Source organism: Vanacampus margaritifer, chromosome 5 (assembly GCF_051991255.1).
Source record: "Vanacampus margaritifer isolate UIUO_Vmar chromosome 5, RoL_Vmar_1.0, whole genome shotgun sequence".
Lineage (NCBI taxonomy): Eukaryota > Metazoa > Chordata > Actinopteri > Syngnathiformes > Syngnathidae > Vanacampus > Vanacampus margaritifer.
The window spans coordinates 15,997,086-16,017,064 of NC_135436.1; the positions used below are offsets into that span (position 1 = coordinate 15,997,086).

General features: G+C 38.4%; 1 protein-coding gene across 1 annotated transcript; it reads right to left on the minus strand.

Moving 5' to 3' along the window:
* Positions 1-1,489: 1,489 nt before the first annotated feature.
* Positions 1,490-19,215, minus strand: gosr1 (golgi SNAP receptor complex member 1). The gene is made up of 9 exons (XM_077564987.1): positions 19,102-19,215; positions 18,643-18,751; positions 17,728-17,815; positions 15,162-15,269; positions 14,936-15,027; positions 9,355-9,429; positions 4,397-4,426; positions 2,759-2,841; positions 1,490-2,028 (listed from the first exon to the last, which is right to left on the minus strand). The coding sequence occupies exons 1-9, from the start codon at positions 19,133-19,135 to the stop codon at positions 1,904-1,906; spliced, it is 744 nt and encodes a 247-aa protein (XP_077421113.1). The 5' UTR covers positions 19,136-19,215; the 3' UTR covers positions 1,490-1,903.
* Between the last annotated feature and the right edge of the window lie 764 nt (positions 19,216-19,979).

The following is a 19,979-nucleotide window of genomic DNA, read 5'->3' on the forward strand; positions in this document are numbered from 1 at the left end:
TTTTCTTTCTTTTTTTACACTCTAATATAATTGTCATTACTCTTTAGTAGTATTTTATGTTCACCAGTTTTATTTTGTACTTCCTGGAACATAGCACCTTGATTGGAATAATGTGCTGAATTACTCTTATGCTCTAACTCAGGGATGGGCAAACGCGGTCCTCGAAGGCCGGAGTCCTGCAGGTTTTGGAGGTTTCCTTCTTCCAACACAAGCTGATTCCAATCAACAGGATCGTTATCAGGCTTAATCAGAGCTTGCTGGTGAGCTAATCATGTCAGCTGTGTTGGAGAAGGGAAACTCCGAGTGTGCTTACCCCTGCTAACTGCTTTGAGGGCCAACAAGTCACATATTTTTTTTCTATATTGTATCAATATATGCACCAGTATATACCAGTGATCATGTTTCCAACATTTAGTTGAACTTAATTGCTGCTCTAAAAGGAACTAGACTGTAATGACAAGGTTGTTCTATATTATTTGGTTGTTACTAACATAACTAAGAGATTCATTTTTCATAAATCATTTCCACTCCAGTTGAATACATTTTGTAGAAACTTCATTTGGATGTACACCGCCATTGTTATTTACGTCGCAACACATTCAGTGCGTAATGACGTATAATGGCGGTGGCAATGTGAAACGCTTATAAAAGAAAGCAAGGTAAGCCTCGTAGCGTTCCTAAAGAAACATTTTACGTCGCTACGCACTGAATGCGTTGCGACGTAAATAATAGTGGCAGCGTAAGTCCAAATAAAGTTTCCACAGAATAAATTAAACTGGAAATTATTTTTGAAAATGAATCTCATAGTTATGTCAGTAAAATTAAATAATATAGAGCAAACTTGTCATTACAGTCGGGGCGCCTTTTAATACACTATTATTCTGAAGACAAACGGTGGCAAGAGCCAAGACGTTATCCAATCGACACATCTCGAAAGAGGGAAAAGAAAATACAAACAGATAGTGTGTCCATCTCTGCAGGCATCATGCTGACTCATTCCCATTTCATCATTTGATTAGGCCTGAGATTTGTGTTGCTAATCACTTTCTGCCTAACCAATCAAATAAATTCACGAAAGAACCAAATACAGATGCTATAAAGCGTTCCCTTCTGATAGTCAAACTGTCAGCATCATGAAACGTAACTTTGTGGCCTTTTTGTCAAGTACCTTTTTGACTCTCTTAACGGTCACACCAAGTCATTTTTTTTATGTATATATTAAGACATAAAACCAAAACACTTAACCTCAATGAAAGAAGCAATGTAAAGGTGATTCACGGCGCAGGTGGGCCTCACATAAGTATAAAAAGAAAATCATCCGCTTCAAGGGAACGAGTGATGACACAAATGGTGACGTTCATCATCATTTCTTCTTCTGTACAAAAGTCCATGTTGAAGTTGTTCCTTCTTTTAGAAAATGTGTTCAAGTTCAATATTTGCTTTCAAATCATACATTTGGAAAAATGACACATTTAGGAGTGAGTCCGACTTAATGGTCCCAATAAATGGGTATGAATAATTTATTAACTCACATTAACACCCATTTCAAACTTGCACATCAATTAAAAGAGCCATTCAAATAAAAATCTTCCCAATGTGAAAAAAAAACAAAACATGATCACATATTTCAACAATTTCTCAGCATAATGTCTCTTCAAGGGAATTATTATGATACAAGCTTTTGATTATTAGTACTTTTATCTCCTGTGTCTTGTTGCTGGAAGAAATCCGCCCACCAATAAGTTGTCCATCTGTCCTACCGCTAGACATGAGTTCAGTAGATCTTGTTGGACAGACCTTACATCCTCCAGGGTCCTCCTCAATGACGGAGCCGTTTTCCCGGGAGTCGTTCAAAAACACAAAAAAAAAAAAAAGAGCCCATCCAGTCGCTCCTTTGAAATATTCAGTGAAAAGCGTAGAGCAGGAGGAGGATGGTGCAGACGCCAATCACAGTGCCCAAGACGAGCGAGTCCCGTCGCTTCCGGAGGTTGATTCGCTGGATGAGATTGTTGATGGCTGGGAAACGGTCTTGGGAGGGCGACGGATTAAGGACAACGCCAAAGAATACGATGGGAAACAAAACAAGGCAATTGGTCTATAAAGGGAGACTTATGAAGAAAGTTTCCATTGAGACAAAAGGGCGATGAGAGCAAATGATCAGTTTTAGCATCAAAACAGACGACTAACTAAACCAGGCATCTGATACCGATCCACAAGTTTAACTCATTCATTGCCATTGACGGCTATAGATGTCAAAAATTCATTTGAACTATTTCTATTAGTTAAACATTTTTTCCACTTTTGTTAACAAGATTATGAAAACCTAGATTTAAAAAAAAAAATAGAAATACAAATCTAAAATGTTGGATTAATCGTGAGTTAACTATTTAAGTCATGCGATTAATTACAATTTCTAATTAATTTAAATTAAAAATTGTAATCGCCTGACGCGACTTAAAGATCATTAAAAATTCGGGGCATCAGGTGATTAATTTTTTTAAATCATAATTAATCGCATGACTTCCCTAGTTAATTCATTAATCACAAATGTTATTTCTGTTCCAAATGTACAATAAAAAATATATAGGCTTTCATACTCTTGTTAACAAAAAGTAGAAAAAAATGTTAAACTAATGGAAATAGTTCAAATGAATTTTTGACGTCTATAGCCGTCAGTGGCAGTGAATGAGTTAATAGCATAATCCACAAATCAACCAATATGTCTGCCTTTCAAGCTTGGCGGAGGTAAAAAGGATACTGGCCAGCGTGTTGACGCGGCTCTGTATGGATTTCAACATGCCCCTTTGGGATGTCATATTCTCCTTGGTTGCCATGGCAATGCTACAAAGACAAAGAGAAATGATATGGACAATATGAAAGTGAATCAGCACAAAACTAATGGGCATCCTGCCAACACATAATCTTTCCAATTAGGCAACCTAAGTTGTTATAAAGCCTTGTGAATGTTAGGAGGGATGAACAGCAAGCAGTGACTGCCACCACCTTCCATCCCTGTGAGGCAGAAATACAAAGTTAAGGAAATGACTTCACACTTGATTGCAGGCAACGTTCAAGAGGCGTCGCACGCCGCAGCCGTGTCGTGTGAGGCTGTGCGTCTCCCTGGGGGGGTGGAAGCTGCTGAGGGGACAGTAAAGCCCCCCCCCCCCAAGCAATGTGAAGGAGGAGATCGTATTCTCCTCAGTCAGGTACAAACACTTGCTGACTGCAGCAACTTCCCGCAGTCTTTCTTTCAATGTGAACGACCGCATGGAAATTAGAGCTGAAGCTTCTTTTCACACTTTCTCTGCAATCACTCATTTGCAGTTTGATGCCAAAGAATGAAGGGGAATGTTTTAAAGTTCTCTCTCTCTCTCTTTAAAAAATAAATAAAATAATTTTGTGAGAGGAAATGCTCTGAAATGCTTTAATCTGGCGATTTGAGCGTTTTGTCCACATTTTGCATTCAAACAAAGCATTTCAGTCAGTCAGCCAATCATCAGTGCATTTCTTGTGATGTGGTCACACGGCCAATCAGGCACACGGTTCAAAGGCAGACTCATTTGTTTCAGGCAGAGACAAGCCCACAACACTTAGATGGCGAATATTGGTATATCGCTACCATTAAATCATTCTGACGTCGTAACAACAACCACTGGTGTGCACTGATTAAGCAACATGTTCAAATGGCTTGAGATTTATGCGCACGGTGCGAGCGTGTGCTCTTTCAGTGACAAAGGCCACTAATCAAGGCTGCTGTAGCAGGCCGTCCCAGAGGAGCCATCGTTGACCAGAACCAATATACTTGCAATTTGGGCCGGCCCGAGGGGAGGAAAAAAGGAGCAGGGACTAGGGAGGAATTTATGATACCTTGAGAGAAAAAAACAAATGACAGGTGTTGTTTATTGCATCAAGGTAAAATAAAAGTGAAATTCGTTACCAGGGTGGACATTCTTGAGTAGAGCGCATTTAGAACGTGGACGGTATCGCGGCTTTCAAGCTCATCTACGCAATGAGCAACATGAGGTGAATTTGTATCGATTCCAAGTAGCAAAACTGGTTTCAGTCCTTCTTTGGCTGGAAAACTAAAAACATTTGGGCTTTTTTAAAAGCATGTCACATTCATGAATAGCTCTGGAAGTATGGATTTGTTCATTTGTTTGTTAGAATCTGCGTATTTATCCTGTAGGAGGTCCAGTGACTTGCGGGCTATCAGAGCTGATGTGACTACGCAAAAAGCTTTTAGTTTTTTCGGGCTTTTTCCCAGAAAATGTATGGCTTGTCAATAACCGTTTTGTTTTTCTTTCTTAACCATTTTGTCCATATTTGACATTCAGGCAGGGTTGTCTCCTTGATGTGGCGGCAGCAAGTGGAGGAAAATCAGGACTAGGCCTCTTACCTTATTGTGTCATCCATCAGACGATCAGAACTGCACATGCAAGGAAAGACATGGATTTGTTGGTTAGCAACAAGAAATTCTGTGGCAGAGTTATATCTAGTACGGACAAACCAAGAATAATGAACATTTTTATTGCATGAATCCAGAGCCAAAGAGAAAACCCCTCCACATACATCTAGAGACAGTTAAATCAATACATGTCAGGAGGTTTAACCTGTTGCCAGCGATTGAGTAATGGCTTCCGGAGAGTAATTTTGCTTTGTGTTTTATTAATTAAACAAGGCCCAATTTCATACTCAGTTAAGTTCATTTGAATGTATATGCCTTTTGTGACATTTTTATGTAGTCGTTTGATGTGATATTATTTATTATTATTGTTAGAAAAAATCGATTTGGCAATATATTGCGATATTACAGCGCGCAATTCTCGAATCGATTTGATATGCGGCCAAATCGATTTTTAAACATCAATTTTTTATGGGAATATTCAACAAAACGTCTTACTTAGGGTTAGGATTCACACATTAAGCATGGAAGAATGTTATATTAATGGAGCATTAAGCCTTAATATTTTATTTCAGTGCTGTTCAAACATGAAACAGACATTTTCATACAAATCTTACAGTGTTCATGTACAAGTTTACTGATTAGTATTTTCTAAATTTGAGTTAAAAAAAATAAATAAAAGAAAATTGCAATAAGCAATTCATAGATTCGCAGTGGCATTAATCGGTATTGAATCGAATCGTGACCTATGAATCGTGACACGAATCGAATCGCCAGGTACTTCACACCCCTATTTATTATGTATGGTTGCCTTTGCACAATTTTCAAAGTGATGATATTGTCACAGACTAATTTTCATGTAAGCTCTCTGTCTACTCAAAGCTTAGCAGCATGCCGTATTACATAAATGACAAGATATTTGTTGACTACATCTTTCCAGAAACCTCGGGCTGAGAACTCAAGAGGCAATAAATAATGTCTGCCTGCTGAAGGGAAACAATTACTTTGCAAAAGGAAAGCAGTCAGCAAATCGTGCATTCTCTGCAGACCTGAGACTGCATCAGCAAGAGTGATCAGTGATGACTAGCTTTAATTAGTGACGAAGCCCAGATTCAAAGCTATTTAAAACAACTTTTACTGCATGCAACTAATTGACAACGAGACTTTGAGATGCTAAAAACATGTTAGTAGTTGAAGGAGGAATGGAGTTGAGGAAAATACTATGAATGAGAATGACTACTATTAATTGTGATTCAGTAAACCAAATGGTAGCTTAAAAAATATATTTATGTCATGTATAACATGTTACAGGAAGTGAAAGTTACAGAAAGTGGTTGTGTTCATTTGGCAAATATTCAACATTGAACACAACCTGTATTTAGAGGAACCTTTAAAATGACAACACCAGAGGCCATGAAATGTACAATCTCAACGTTAAAGCCAAAAAGAATATATATATATTTTTTTTAGGAAGTCCTAATCGGTGACACCGCGACCATTAGCTGTTCTAGCATAAACCTTTGAGGGAGCTGCATCTCCTTCTCTCTGGTTTATTCATGAACACTCACCTTTATGACGACGAGATGGAAAAATGAATGTGAGCCACAGATAAGAAGCAAAGATTTCGGCACAAAGATCGACGGCACTTAAGGCAAATGTAATAAGTATGCAACATCACTGCTCTTATTGAACTAAATTTGTTTGTGTCATCTCATGAACTACATACACAGCTTGTATCACCAAAAAAAAAAGAGCTGATGTGCTACGAGATAACTTCAAGCAAGTTAAACAAATACTCAGTGAAGCATTTCAAGTGAGACTCAGGCTAAATAACACATTTTAAACATTTCTCGTCAGGCATTATTGCTATGCAATAGCTCTAATGTGGAACCAAGCGTCAATCAATCAAATGTAACTTAATATACAGCTTCACTCTCCTATTTCCGCTGCCATCTATGGTCAGGGGAAGCCCTGTAATATGGTCAGTGGGAACATTTTCATTTGTCAGAATCCTGATGAGATTTACTGGACAGTGTGTGAGTGTGTGTGTGTGTGTGTGGGGGGGGGGGGGGGCTCCATTTCTTTGTCTGTGGCGATTCAGCAATCCATTATAGACTGTTACTGTACAACTTACTTTGCACTAGAAAGTGACAACAGTGCGGTGGACGGTGGCAAAATTGGGACTAGTACCTAAACTATTAATTGGCCATCTGATTTAATTAGCCAATATTATTAAGAAGAGACAAAACATAGGCCAATTTGTCCCCTCTGTTATTCCTCTTTTTTTTTTTTTAAACATACATTAAGACAAAGCTAATGACATTCAACCATTGCCCTGGCCAAAAAATAATTGGCAAAACTATGCCGAATTGTGTCTATTTTTGTCTTTGTTGTTAAATTAAACCAATATTAACAAAATAATGTAAAACAGTTAAACATTCTTGCCTTCCATCTTTATTGTTGTAAGCATTAAGAGACAAAAAATATGTTTTTTTTTTTTAATTAATTGGCTGATTAATTGGTTAACAGAATTTTATTCTGCCATTTATCACAATCGGCCCCAAAAAAAAAATATCCATATCAGTCAGGCCCCAAACTGGCACTATTTAATATTACAGTGGGTAGATTGAAGGTGACTGCATATATTTATAATTTCCAGCAATACAAAACCAAATGCTGACGCAGTATAATGTTGACTGGCAATATCATTCTACCACAAAAGCACTCACAGGAGAGAAGTCTACCACAACACATCCTACCTCGCTTATAATTCCTGAATCTCTTATTTACGAGAGGACCATGACTTTAATGGGTGTGCAGTTGGGAGGCATCCCCTTGGTGGTGGTTGGTACAAATACAACACCACCCACTTTCAATTAAATCGCTCGTTCGTGTTCAAGCACATTCGCAAATTTTCGCAGATAAAAAAACAAAACAAGTATGGTCTGTATACTACTATTGATTACTGTAAATACGCATAGTCGAGATAATCAAGCGCAAACTGGTATTTAATGTTGAATAATGTCGCTACTCCCCTTTTTGGTAAACATGTTACGTCACTTCTGATTGCTCATTTTGCTCTCATTTTAGTGTGAACACCTTACTGGCATGCAATTTTAATGTCCTGACGTGCTGATCCCTCATATTTTTGCTGTGGTGAGCCATGAGGTCCAACATGGCCTCTCTAAACACTAGAAGCACTAACCAAAATTTACAAATTACAATATTTGTTGCATGAAATTATACAATGTATTTCTATAAGTCTATCATATTTATTTGATAGTGTTTCTCTAAGATGCACTGCTTCCAGTGCATATGCAGATATTAGATTTTTTTATTATTATTATTTTTTTGGTGCAATCAGATATAGGCCTTGATATACTATCATGTCAACCTAATCTTCCCAGGGCCTTCAGAATCAGTAGAGTTATATTAACAAATGTGAATGTTTCTTTAACCAATCAGATTGAGGATTTTTCTCAGCTAGCCGACACACAATAAAGTCAGCATTCTTCCATCCTATAATTCAGTAGTTCTTAAGATGGGTTAGATCGAACCTCAGCGGTGCTTTGAGCCAGTCTCAGGGATTCGGTGAAGGTCAAGACACACACCCGACTCAAATGGTTCGTGATGATGATACGCTCCACTTTGCTATTACTGGCTATTCTTTGCTGCACGGAATTTGGTGCGCTCAGTAGACAACTTGTGGCTGTCATGATGGTACATTTTGTGATTTCTTTATTATTGTAATCCCTTCATACAAACTATGTCGAGCAAAAAAGAAAAGAAAAGAAAGTGGTCAGACAAGTATGTGCAATATGAATTCATATGTAAAACGGAACATATGGTGTTCCACAGGGCTCAGTTCTGGGGCCTCTGCTGTTGTCGTTTTATGTGCTGTTGAGTGATAGGAGTCAGCGCCCTAACTGCATGATTTCACCAGTAAAAAAATAAGAATAAGAATAAGAATTTTAATAATAAAAAATAAATAAATCACATTTTATTTTTTGGGTTCGGTGACTGCATAGAAAACTCAGTACCTCCAACAAGGTTAAGAACCATTGCTATAATTACTAGAAGATACAGTACACCTGTAATGACCTGCACACACTATGCATTTAACTCATTCACTCGCAGCCATTTTCACTGAAGCAATCCCCTTCGCTCCCGGCTGTTTTACTGGATTTTGACAGATTTTGCAAGGCCCACAGAATATTGTGTTCTATTGCTATAAAAACATGGAACCTACCAAAAGAAAGATTAGTATCTACCCTCTTCTTTTATCAGGAAAAAAAATTATATTTCTACCTGTTTCCATTTTGCAGCAATTCGCATTAGAATATAGCTAAGTTTCATCATTATTCACAAATCTATTTAGAAATTAGCTTTTTTTTCCCAACATGGCCCTGGTTGATCTCTTTTACTCTGCTGTCAACTACTGGCCATTTGTGTAATAACTACCATTTCTTCAACCGTTCTTTGCAGTTGAGAGGCTGTGTCAATGCCTTCTGTATGCTCTAGCATAAAAAAACAAACAAACATGAAAACGTATACATATGTCCTTGGGACACTTAAAACATTTAAAATAAAACGTTGTTTTTTGGAGCAAATTAATGAGCATTTCTGGTGAGAATGATGTATTTCAATTGTTGTTTTTTGTGTGTGTCATGTTATTGTATGAATATTGATTCCGCACTGTTCTGGGTGATTTACAAGGCACAATTGTGCGCTATTATACTACTTTTTTTGTATCATATTGATGTTTCTATAATTGCAACTTGATAGTGGCGGTAATTAAGAGGTTGATTAGGTCACTCAAGGCCAAAATACCAAATGCATTGCCCACCATTAACTGTTGGTCCACCTGAGCAACGCTCGAGACACGGAAAAACACAATTCATCAACTCTTATTACAAAACAGATTTGAAAGGTCATAAATGGTGGGAACTTACTTTCTGAGGTGCTCATGTTCTTTCAAAAACAGCTCTGTTCTTCTGTTGTTAACACCAGAACCACTTTTATACATTCTGAAAAGAAGGAGGGAGGGAAAAGTAAAACACAGTGGTTTAGACAACAAACAATTTATACTGTAAGTCAGTTGCTCATTTTCCTTTAGAAAAAAAAAAAGTGTTCTTCTGTTGTTAACCCAGAACCACCGTTACAAATATACTTTAAAAAAAATGTTGTTTTTTTTTAAAAGGCAAAATAAATACTGGTTAAGATATAGACAACAAACAACTTAAAACTGCTGTCTTAAATGACTGACTTCCTTGCTTTAGGTATTGACATAGTAAATGCATGCCCTCTAAGTGAAAGGCATGGAGCAGATGTTTAAATCCCCAAACATCTCTCTGAGACAATCAAAGACGTATTAGGCTGGCTGTGGCACTATTGAGAACCATTTCCTCTTGCCACAGGGTGATGTTTTGAATAATTAAGGAAAGTGGCTCGTGAATTGCTCCAGGGTGGGGTCGAGCAGCTTATTGAAGAACTGACTTTGTGAATCTTTTAAAGGTGATCCCTCAAATTGTTTAACTAAAACGGTGGAACGTCACACGGTGCTGGCAAAATGTTACGCACTTGACAGCGACAACTCAATTTTGCATAATCATTGCGAAATCTCATTTTGGCATAACTTTTTGTGTCGAATGGTATCTTCGTAATGGCAGGCGCCGATACCACACACAGCATTTCCTTTCATCTCTTTTACATTAAAAGCCTTCCTGTGGTTCGCCTGTAGAAAGGCTTTCATGTGAAGCAGCAGCGAGAGGAAATGTCCGCTCGCATTAGCCGTGACTTCAAACAATACATGAGTGGTTCTAAAGAGAGCAGCACTGCAAAAATTCAGAAGAGTCATACAGATGGAAAAAGAAAAAAATTTTGCTGCAGCAGTACACAAAGTAGATTGTGCAAGCTATATAATTTCAAAGAAGCTTGCGTGATGGTGGGGTTGGGACAGCAAGGGGCTTGGACATATAGCAGTTAACAGAAGATGACTCGATAAAAGGCAAAAACAATATTTTACTGATCATAACAAAAAGCTTAATTTGATGCAAAAACTTAATAGGGCTACCATAAGATAAAGAGGGTTCAGTTTTCCCTTAGTGAATGTGAGTGGATGGTTTATTACACCAAACGCAAAGTGAGCATCACACACCCATTTCTTTTGTGCAACTCATTTATCTGCAGCTGTTAAAAGCTGCTCGCTACTGTGCGCTCATTGGTTTCTGGTCATTTAACTCAGCCCTCACGTGGAGAAAGAACAAGATAACGAGCAGGAGGCAGTGTGAGGGGTGCAAGTGGACACTGTATAGCAAATTTCATTCCCAGTACTCCCCCCCAAAGGTTCTGAATGGAAATACAGTGTTATAGTACAATCACTAGAGTAGGGAGATCCATGCAGCAGGCAGCAAAGCTTTTAAAAAGGGCACGATGCTGTCTTTTTTTTCTTTTTCTTTTTTTGTGACTGACATTAAAAGCAGGAGAGTTCATCTCTGCTCTTATGAATGGAATAGTGACATGCACAACACGTTTGTGTGCTCGCGTGCAAAAATAGCTTTTACAATAAGAAATCCACTACACATTGTCCAATATTGGAAATGTTTGCTGAACTGTTGTGTTGTGTTGTTTGCATAAACATGACTGTGGCTATAATCCATTTGAGCAACGTTACACATAAATCTTCGGTAAACGGTATCAGAGGATCTCTCCTGCCCCCTGTCTATTTAAATGATAACTGCAGCAAAAGGATCCATCCATTTTCCTCTACCTCTTATCCTCAATAAAGGGTCAAAGGGGAGCTACAGTCTAACCCAACAGATTTTGGGTTGGACGTGATGTACACCCTGAACTGGTCACCAGTCAATCGCAGAGCACATATAGACAAAAAAAACAGTAACACTCACAAACCTAAATTTTTCACATTTCTTTGCTGATAAATTTAAATGCCTACAAAACGTTTCTGCCAAACTGACAAGACGCAGGGACAAACACATACACAAACTTTTGTAATTAAACCCTTGCCCAGGGGCTATTTACGACCTGCCATCTGTGTTTTAGTGGCCCCGGCATATACTAAAATAAACATCTCACACGGTACAAGTGTTTTGCCTGCATTGCGTTACTACGTTCTACACTAGTTGGTAAGACAGTATTAAGAGAATAACAAATTTGTTGTCTCTCATTTCCTTGTTGTCCACCAGTCATACACCAATCAGTAAGAAGCCCCTCAGAAAAAAAATTGTTAGCGCCACTTTTATAGAGATTGCTCTTGTTTTGGTTCTTAAATGTTGAGATGCGATTCTGCTGCTGCTCAGTACAAGGGCTGATCTATTCTAGTGGGATACTTTAACTCTTTTACTGCCAAAGACGTTAAAAGACGTCCACCCATTTTTTTTTTTTGAAACGGGTGCAGGGAAGCCTTGCGGAGCTGTGCTGAAAGTTTCAAGCAGGTCTAGTGAGCCTAATGACTATTTTTGGCCCCTAGAGGGCAGCGATGACTCTCTTTTGACAAGATCGGGTGCTCGTCAGCAGAAGACGTGAGGCGGGGCTAGAGTGTTGAGGGGACAATGGCTGAAGAAGCCATAATGGCGGTTGCAAGCAGCTCACGCTAGAGCCATTTTTTTCAAAGACGAAAAGCATCGACCAACGATAAAGAGCACATTGATGACGACGATGATCATCATCGATGATGATGATGGTGACTCCGAGGTAGACGGCGAAGTTGGAAGCGTTGACGCGGCGGCTATGACGACGTTATAAAGGTTCACAGGCTAGCGATGCTGACACCGGAAAACGCGGAGCACAAGCGAGCACGCTTAGGCGGACGTTCAACCGGACGACGAAGAGTGCCCAGAGTCCAATGCATATTCATCGGAGGAGTGGGTACAGTCTGCTACATGCTATTTATTCCCCGGAAAAAAAGGCCGTCAAGAAAGTGTAACGTCTGCACGCGAAACGGACAATGAAAGTGAAAGTAATCTGTAGTGTGAATCCTGCTCCCTCTCCTTGCACGCAGGAGAGCGTTACAAAAAGAAAAACTGTATTTGAAACATCCACATAATTGTAAGTAGTACCACAGTTGCACACATTTGTAAATAGTTTGCGAAATTGTTTTGTCAAATTGTTACACTGTTGAATGGAAATAAACGTATTTTGCACTCCAAAAACACTTTTTCATTGTTGGTGATGGTGTATTACAGAAGTAAAGCACTATTTAGGTGTTTGTGGCATCATTCATGGACAAAAAGAAGTGTACAATTCACTAGAGTGCATGAAATAACATTGTTTCACAAAAAGCTCTTTTTCTCCGCTTTTTGTTTCAAAACAGAGAATTTCGGTGAAAGTAACCATTTTCTATTGTTGATTACTGAAGAAAGGAATAAGGTAGAAACAAACTTTGGACCTTGAAAGATCAGTCAAAATGCTTAAATCGGCTGGCACTGGCGACATCCCGTTTCTGAAAACGTCTGGCAGTCAAAGAGTTAAGGTGCTGGCCTCCCAAAAATCTTGTTTTTTTATTTTTCTCGATATTGCTTATCTTCACCTAATCTGACTGATTGGTTTTAGCGTGTTAAAGAAAGGCGAAGAATGTCCAAGTGGCCCTTGCATCGTTCCAAATTTTATGAAAAAACAGTTTGGAAACCTCACCGTATGTCTGAAAAACATAGCGCAAATCATTTAGATTCATGTCAAGGTATGCAAGGAATGCAGAGGGTTAGGGCTCTGTCACTTACGATAAATGGCGAGTTTGTGGCTTGTTTATTACCAAGATGACAAGTACAGTATATGCCCGCAACCATAATTGCATCATACAGTGTGCTGTGCAGTTTCGCTCAGTGTAGCACTCCAAGGGTCTATATTTTGGATTTGGTGAAGTCAAATGAACGAAAAACATTTGTTTCCTCTCGAGATGTTTTCATTTTAGTTTGAACACTTCCAAAACTTCTAGTCATGTCTCATTCCCTGTCAACTGGTCTAAGCTCATAAAAGCACATCCATGAACCTACTGTAATATGTACATCTAGCCAAGAAAATAGTTTGCTGCTATGCATAATGTTAATGTAAGAAATAGATACTGTTGATTATATTTTAAAAAACAACAATTAGTTGTTTGTTATTAAGTGAAAAAATTCTGTTTTGTAGTCAAAATTGCTGTTTAAACAAGCAACAACAAAAAATGCATTCAGTAGGATGCTTGAATACTAAAATATAGAATGGCTGGAGCCCTATAACTCCCCAGTATGTCGTCATATTTTTATTTTTAAATAAAACACTTGCTTCTGGTCCCTGAGATTAACCCGCAAAAGAATTGCTCCTGAAAATGACAGGATTGCTCCTCAAATAAATAATGTTCCTCATTATTTTGAGCTTTGGAACTACAACTTTTATGAAATGAGTAGGTATTCAAGTCATTCCACTATGTTTGTTACTTTATTTACGTGAAAACAGCTAAATGTTTGCAACAGTCTTCTGTAGGATGCAGAGCAGTTCCATATGGAAAAATACAACCACAATAATAAACAATGCTAAATGAACAAATCAGTCGTAGTTACTAGAGATGGGAAAATGAAGCCTCATGAAGCCTCATGAAGCACTTTTACTATTTTTTTACTCCTCTAGATGGTGCTCTTGGTTCAAATATAAAGGCTAGTGCAATGAAAATGTATTACATTTCCACTGCCTTTTTAAACCAATAGTGCCATCTAGAGGAGTCAAAAAATATCACAAGTGCTTCATGAGGCTTTATTTTCCCATCTCTAGTTAAAACTTAGCAACGTTAAGAAAAGGCGGCATTTTTCAAACGTCTCTTCTGTTCTTGTATTAGATCTCTAAATTTCCGTTGGTCAACAACACAGGCTCGTCTGTCTACGCAAGATTCATCTGTGCTGCCTCTTAAGTTGGCTCAGCAGCTTACCTAAACGTGCATATGTGGTGATACATCATCGTTTTAATTCAATTTCTTGTGGGTACTGAACATCAATTATCATAAATACAGCCTGGCCTTAAACTGCTAAAAAAAAGTGTAATTACCTGTGTTAGAAATCATAGAAGAACTTGGAATTACTTAGCATTAGGCTTAAGCAGCTATAAGATACCTTCAGGAAGTCTGCATACTGAATAACTGGAGACAATCGATAGGAATCCTGCAGTGCTCACCGTATGCTTGTGGCTGCGAGATCAATAAGCCATTACAAAGCAAATGACAAGAGTCATTGTTTGATGGAGCATTTCAATACACTCACTAACAGCTGAGCCAATCAGAGGACAGGACACACTTTCGTCATATAAATCTTCTTTCGGGTCCATGCCAGGTGGAGACCAAGGTTCAACTCACAAGCAAATAAATGACGCAAGCAAGTGGCATCAGCTATTTGAGTTGAGAATTGAACATTTTTGGTTCCTGTGGTTGAATTAACACTGGTTCATTGAAATGATTAAATACCGAAAGATAAATGCATCCTATGTTATACTTTTATATTATGTCTCCACAACACATGACCAGCAAAGCCCAAATTATGGTAATTTACTTACTCAATGTCCTTTCTGACAGATCCTAACAGGTCTTCCCGTTCTCGAATGGCTAAGAAGTTTCCTTTAGTTTTGTGGAATTCGTGTGTGTAATCCTAGGGCAGAAAAATTAAGAGACAGTGTAAGATATCATCATGAAAATATGCATGCATGTTTATGTGTACGAGTATGGATTTGATGGAGAAGTTAAATTCAAATCGCTAGAAAGATGATGAATGAGTTGGCAAACCTGTAGGATGTCTCTGTGCCTCTGGAGGGTGTGCATGAGTGCAGCATTCAAAGAAGCTGCGCCCGGTGCATTGGTGTACTCCGCCATCTTGTCATTTACTGCCGTCAGCTGACAGAGACAAAGTGGAATCGGAAATGTATATACTTATAAATAGGGATGCACGATAATATCAGTGCCGATACTTATCGGCAATTATTGACCAATTTTATGTTATAGAGTACACATAAACCAGATAATAAAGAAATCCGTCGGTAATAATAGACATGCCACGTTGGTCCGTCTGTTGCGATTGTGGCTCAAGTTGTGTCAATTCCTCAACCCCTCCCCTCTCCTATGGTAGTGTCACATATTTGTGAAGTCATAATGCGCAACCTTGTGTTCACAGAAGATGCATTTGTACGTTAGACTTTCAGTAGGACTCGAAAGTATATTTTTATTCAAGCTAATTTTGCAAACAATTATCGGCTTTCTTATCGGTTATCGACACTTTCTGAATGATAGGTTTATCGGTATCGGTTGAAAATAGCATTATCGTGTATCCCTACTTGTAAAGACATAAAATGAGCAGAGGAACAGAAAATCAAAATTCACGTGGTTGTAAATGTGCAGTTGTTAACAATACATATTAACTCTTTGACTGCCAGACGTTTTCAGAAACGAGATGTCGCCAGTGCAAGCCGATTTAAGCATTTTGACTGATCTTTCAAGGTCCACAGAAAATGTTGTGTTTGGACTATGGAAACACACATAATACCAAATGAAAAGATTGAACTCTCATCTTTCATCAGAAAAAAAAAGTTTGTTTCTACCTTATTCCGTTCTTCAGTAATCAACAATAGAAAATGGTTAGTTTCACCGAAATGCTCTGTTTTGAAACAAAAAGCGGAGAAAAAGAGCTTTTTGTGAAATTATGTTATTTCATGCAGTCTAGTGAATTCTACACTTCTTTTTGTCCATGAATGATGCCACAAACGCCTAAATAGTGCTTTACTTCTGTAATACACCATCACCAACAATGAAAAAGTGTTTTTGGATTGCAAAATACGTTTATTTCCATTCAACAGTGTAACAATTTGACAAAACAATTTCGCAAACTATTTACAAATGTGTGCAACTGTGGTACTATTTATAATTATGTGGATGGTTCAAATACAGTTTTTCTTTTTGGAACACTGCCCTGCGTGCAAGGAGAGGGAGCAGGATTTGCACAACAGATACGTTTCACTTCGATTGTCCGTTTCGCATGCAGACGTTACACTTTCTTGACGGCCTTTTTTTCCGGGGAATAGCAAGTAGCAGACTGTACCCACTCCTCCAATGAATATGCATTGGACTCGGGGCACTCTTTGTCGTCCGATTGAACGTCCGCCTGAGCGTGCTCGGTTGTGCTCCGCGTTTTCCGGTGTTAGCATCGCTAGCCCATGAACCTTTATGACGTCGTCATAGCCGCCGCATCAGCGCTTCCAACTTCGCCGTCAACCTCGGAGTCACCATCATCATCATCGATGATGATCATCGTCGTCATCAATGTGCTCGTCTTTCCCAAGTGTGAGCTGCTTGCAACCGCCATTGTTTGCTTCCTCAGCCATCTAGCTCCGCCTCACGTCTTCTACTGCCGCGTCAACGCTTCCAACCTCGGAGTCACCATCATCATCATCGATGATGATCATCGCCGTCATCAATGTGCTCTTTAGCGTTGGTCGATGCTTTTCGTCTTTGAAAAAAAATGCTCGAGCGTGAGCTGCTTGCAAACCGGTCGCCATGTTCACTTCTCTTCCCTTCCCCAGCCATTGTCCCCTCTAGCTCCGCCTCACATCTTCTACTGACGCCTACCCAATCTTGTCAAAAGAGAGTCATCGCTGCCCTCTAGGGGCCAAAAATAGTCATTAGGCTCACTAGACCTGCTTGAAACTTTCACCACAGCTGGGCAAGGCTTTATTCCACCCGTTTCAAAAAAAAAATGGGTGGACGTCTTTTAACATCTTTGACGCTCCTCCGTAGGTTTTTGCAGAACGTCATTTAACGTCTTTGGCAGTAAAAGAGTTAAAATATTTGCACTTAGTTGGTAATGGTAAGATATTACAAGTATAACAATGATGAAGATAAACATTTGTTTTGACATAAAGCATGATGCAGACTAATTCACATTTTTAATTTTAATTTTTTTGACTGAACAAAAAAAAAAGTAAAACAAATATGATGTCACTGTCTTATAATTATATTATAATTTTAAACCCAAGTCTAAATGCAGTTGCCTCAATACCTTTAATCCAAAAGTATTAATTATAAAATACATTTTTTTTTAAAGAAAAAGAAAGAAAAAGTAAAAATCATAATTCTGGAAAATAGTACACATAATGGAAGCATGCACAGTGCATGTATGGGGCGTGACCTCAATAGCCTTTGCTATAAGTGTGCTGTAATTAACAGAGTTACTATGAAATCTGGCATTTCTAAATGTGATTCTGCTGCAAGAAGTTTTTTTGTTTTCCAACTACAATTAAGATACACTGCAAAATTTTACTCCTAATATTATAATTTTGAAGGACAGTGGTAATGCACTTACTTTGGCCAGCAACTGTTCAATCTCCACTGACATCGTGTCAAACATCCTGTCCTGAGTCGAGTTATTTAGCAATGGTGTGGTGTCAGACCTGGAGGAAGAAACCACATGTACAAAAAATATATATAAAAGAGATGATATTATTATTATTATTTTTTTTTAAAACATTGCTTTAAGTCAAATCAAAGCATTAATTATTAAGTGCAGTTACGTAATGAACCATAATTTATGTGTCAGAAAAGGGTTAGCACACAGATAAAATACACTCACAGGTTCTATAGTAAAGTGTATTGTGGACTGAGCTGTATTAAAGGCACTGCCGTCAAATTATGCTGTAAGAGTATCCTTACAATGGCACGCAACTATGACATTGATTATATCACTAATAGTTCGATATTTGTTAATAGTAGAGGGTGTTTATGTGCACACATGAATGAAGTTAAATCACTTGTTGCACAATCAGGTAACTTTACCGAATAAATGCTGTGTTTTAGTCTCAATCAAAAGGAAAAAGAAAACTCTCAAGGCACGTCTCCCTAATTGAGTTAGTGACATAACATTACCACTGTTTGAGGTATTGTGTAAGTGCAGTAGTAAATGATAGTCAAACACTAGCAAAAACATTACACTTCCAATGTGTTGAAATAGAGAGGAAAAAATAAATAATTATCCACAAGCAACTGAATTAAATTCCCCCCCAAAAAGGTGAGTTGGTGTGTATTGTGGTTTAGCTAAAATTGTACATCGGATATGCATTTGTATAGAACTAACATCAGCATAAAATTTAGTCTCGTTTAACCAAGACAAGTGTTATTAGTAATTCGTAGTTAGAGGGACTAACTATTGTTGTGATCCAGTACATCACTAATAATTTCCCTCAAAGCCATGAGAGACTGTGAAGCATCATTGTCCTCTTACGTGTCCCGTCGTCCATCCCTTGAGCTGTTGTAGCTGGTACACAGTTTACTGAAGGACACTAACTTCAGGTCCAGTTCATTCTCCAATTGCCTGGCCTGTTTCCGTAGATCTAAAACACATGACAAGCACAGCAAATCGTTTAAAAGTCAACCCTTTCGCTTGGGTCAGTAAAAACACAGACAACCGTGACAAGTTGATCACATCGACTAACGTCGGTTGTATAAATCCCCATCCAAAATAGTAGCTTTTATACGCGTGACAACCGGAATAACAAATCTGTTGATGCGATGACGTGAAGTTACTTAGCGGTTGGTTAGCTAGCTTGTGGGCAGCCTGGATACGAGACACGTAAGCACGACACGTTGGAATGCACACAGGCTAACAAACAAAAATATGTTAATAATACAGAATGACAGTGTAAACTCTTTTGACAGTCGAGTTAAAATTATTAACGCTTACCTTCCCAGTAGTTACTGCTTCCCATTCCTGCCATCTTTGTTTTGTCAGATACGTCACCAACTTCCGGGATTCGCTAACAGAGAGGACCAACCACTACCAATTATTTTATGTCGCCCCCTGTCGACATTTTCTAGTGGCACAACCGTCAATGAAAGCATGCTGATTTGCATTGTACTAGTTCCCAACCTCAAGGCACTGATTTTAAATTGTTTTTGCCTGCATTACTAGCAGGCAAGAACGGCATAGATAGATGAATGGTGCATTATTTTAGAAATTTTTTTTTTAAACAAATTAGGTAATAATTGTATTTATATAGTGCCTTCAAAAATCTTGGATTAAATTATTTGGATACTTTCGGGCAACACACAAAGCTACTAATCTTTAATGGTGCTACTGTATATGAACTATTGTGTGTGCTTTCCCATTGAATTGAGTCTGTCAGAGGTTTAACCATTATACAAGACAAACAGCTTGGTAATTCTAACATGTTACTTTTCTGCAATGCTAAAAGAAAAATCCTTCCCATTACATAATGACACACACCTGTTTGTGTATTTATAACTCAGGCAACTGCAACAATGATGACATTTCTTGTTCTTTAGTATAAAAAATGTATTGACATTAGACAAACTGCAATATTGGTACAAGATATTTGTGAATCACTTCATCATCCCCAGAAATGATCTGTTCTTTGTGAGTTGGTGCGAGGTTTTGAGCACATTAGCATTATTATTCAACAGAACTTTGTGTTGAGAATCACATCAATTGCACCCAGGGCTGGACTGGCCATCTGCCATACAGGTCAGATGCCCACAGGCTGGTATTTTTTCAGGCTGATGCCGTGCTATTTATTACTTTTCTCTATTTTACCCCCAAGA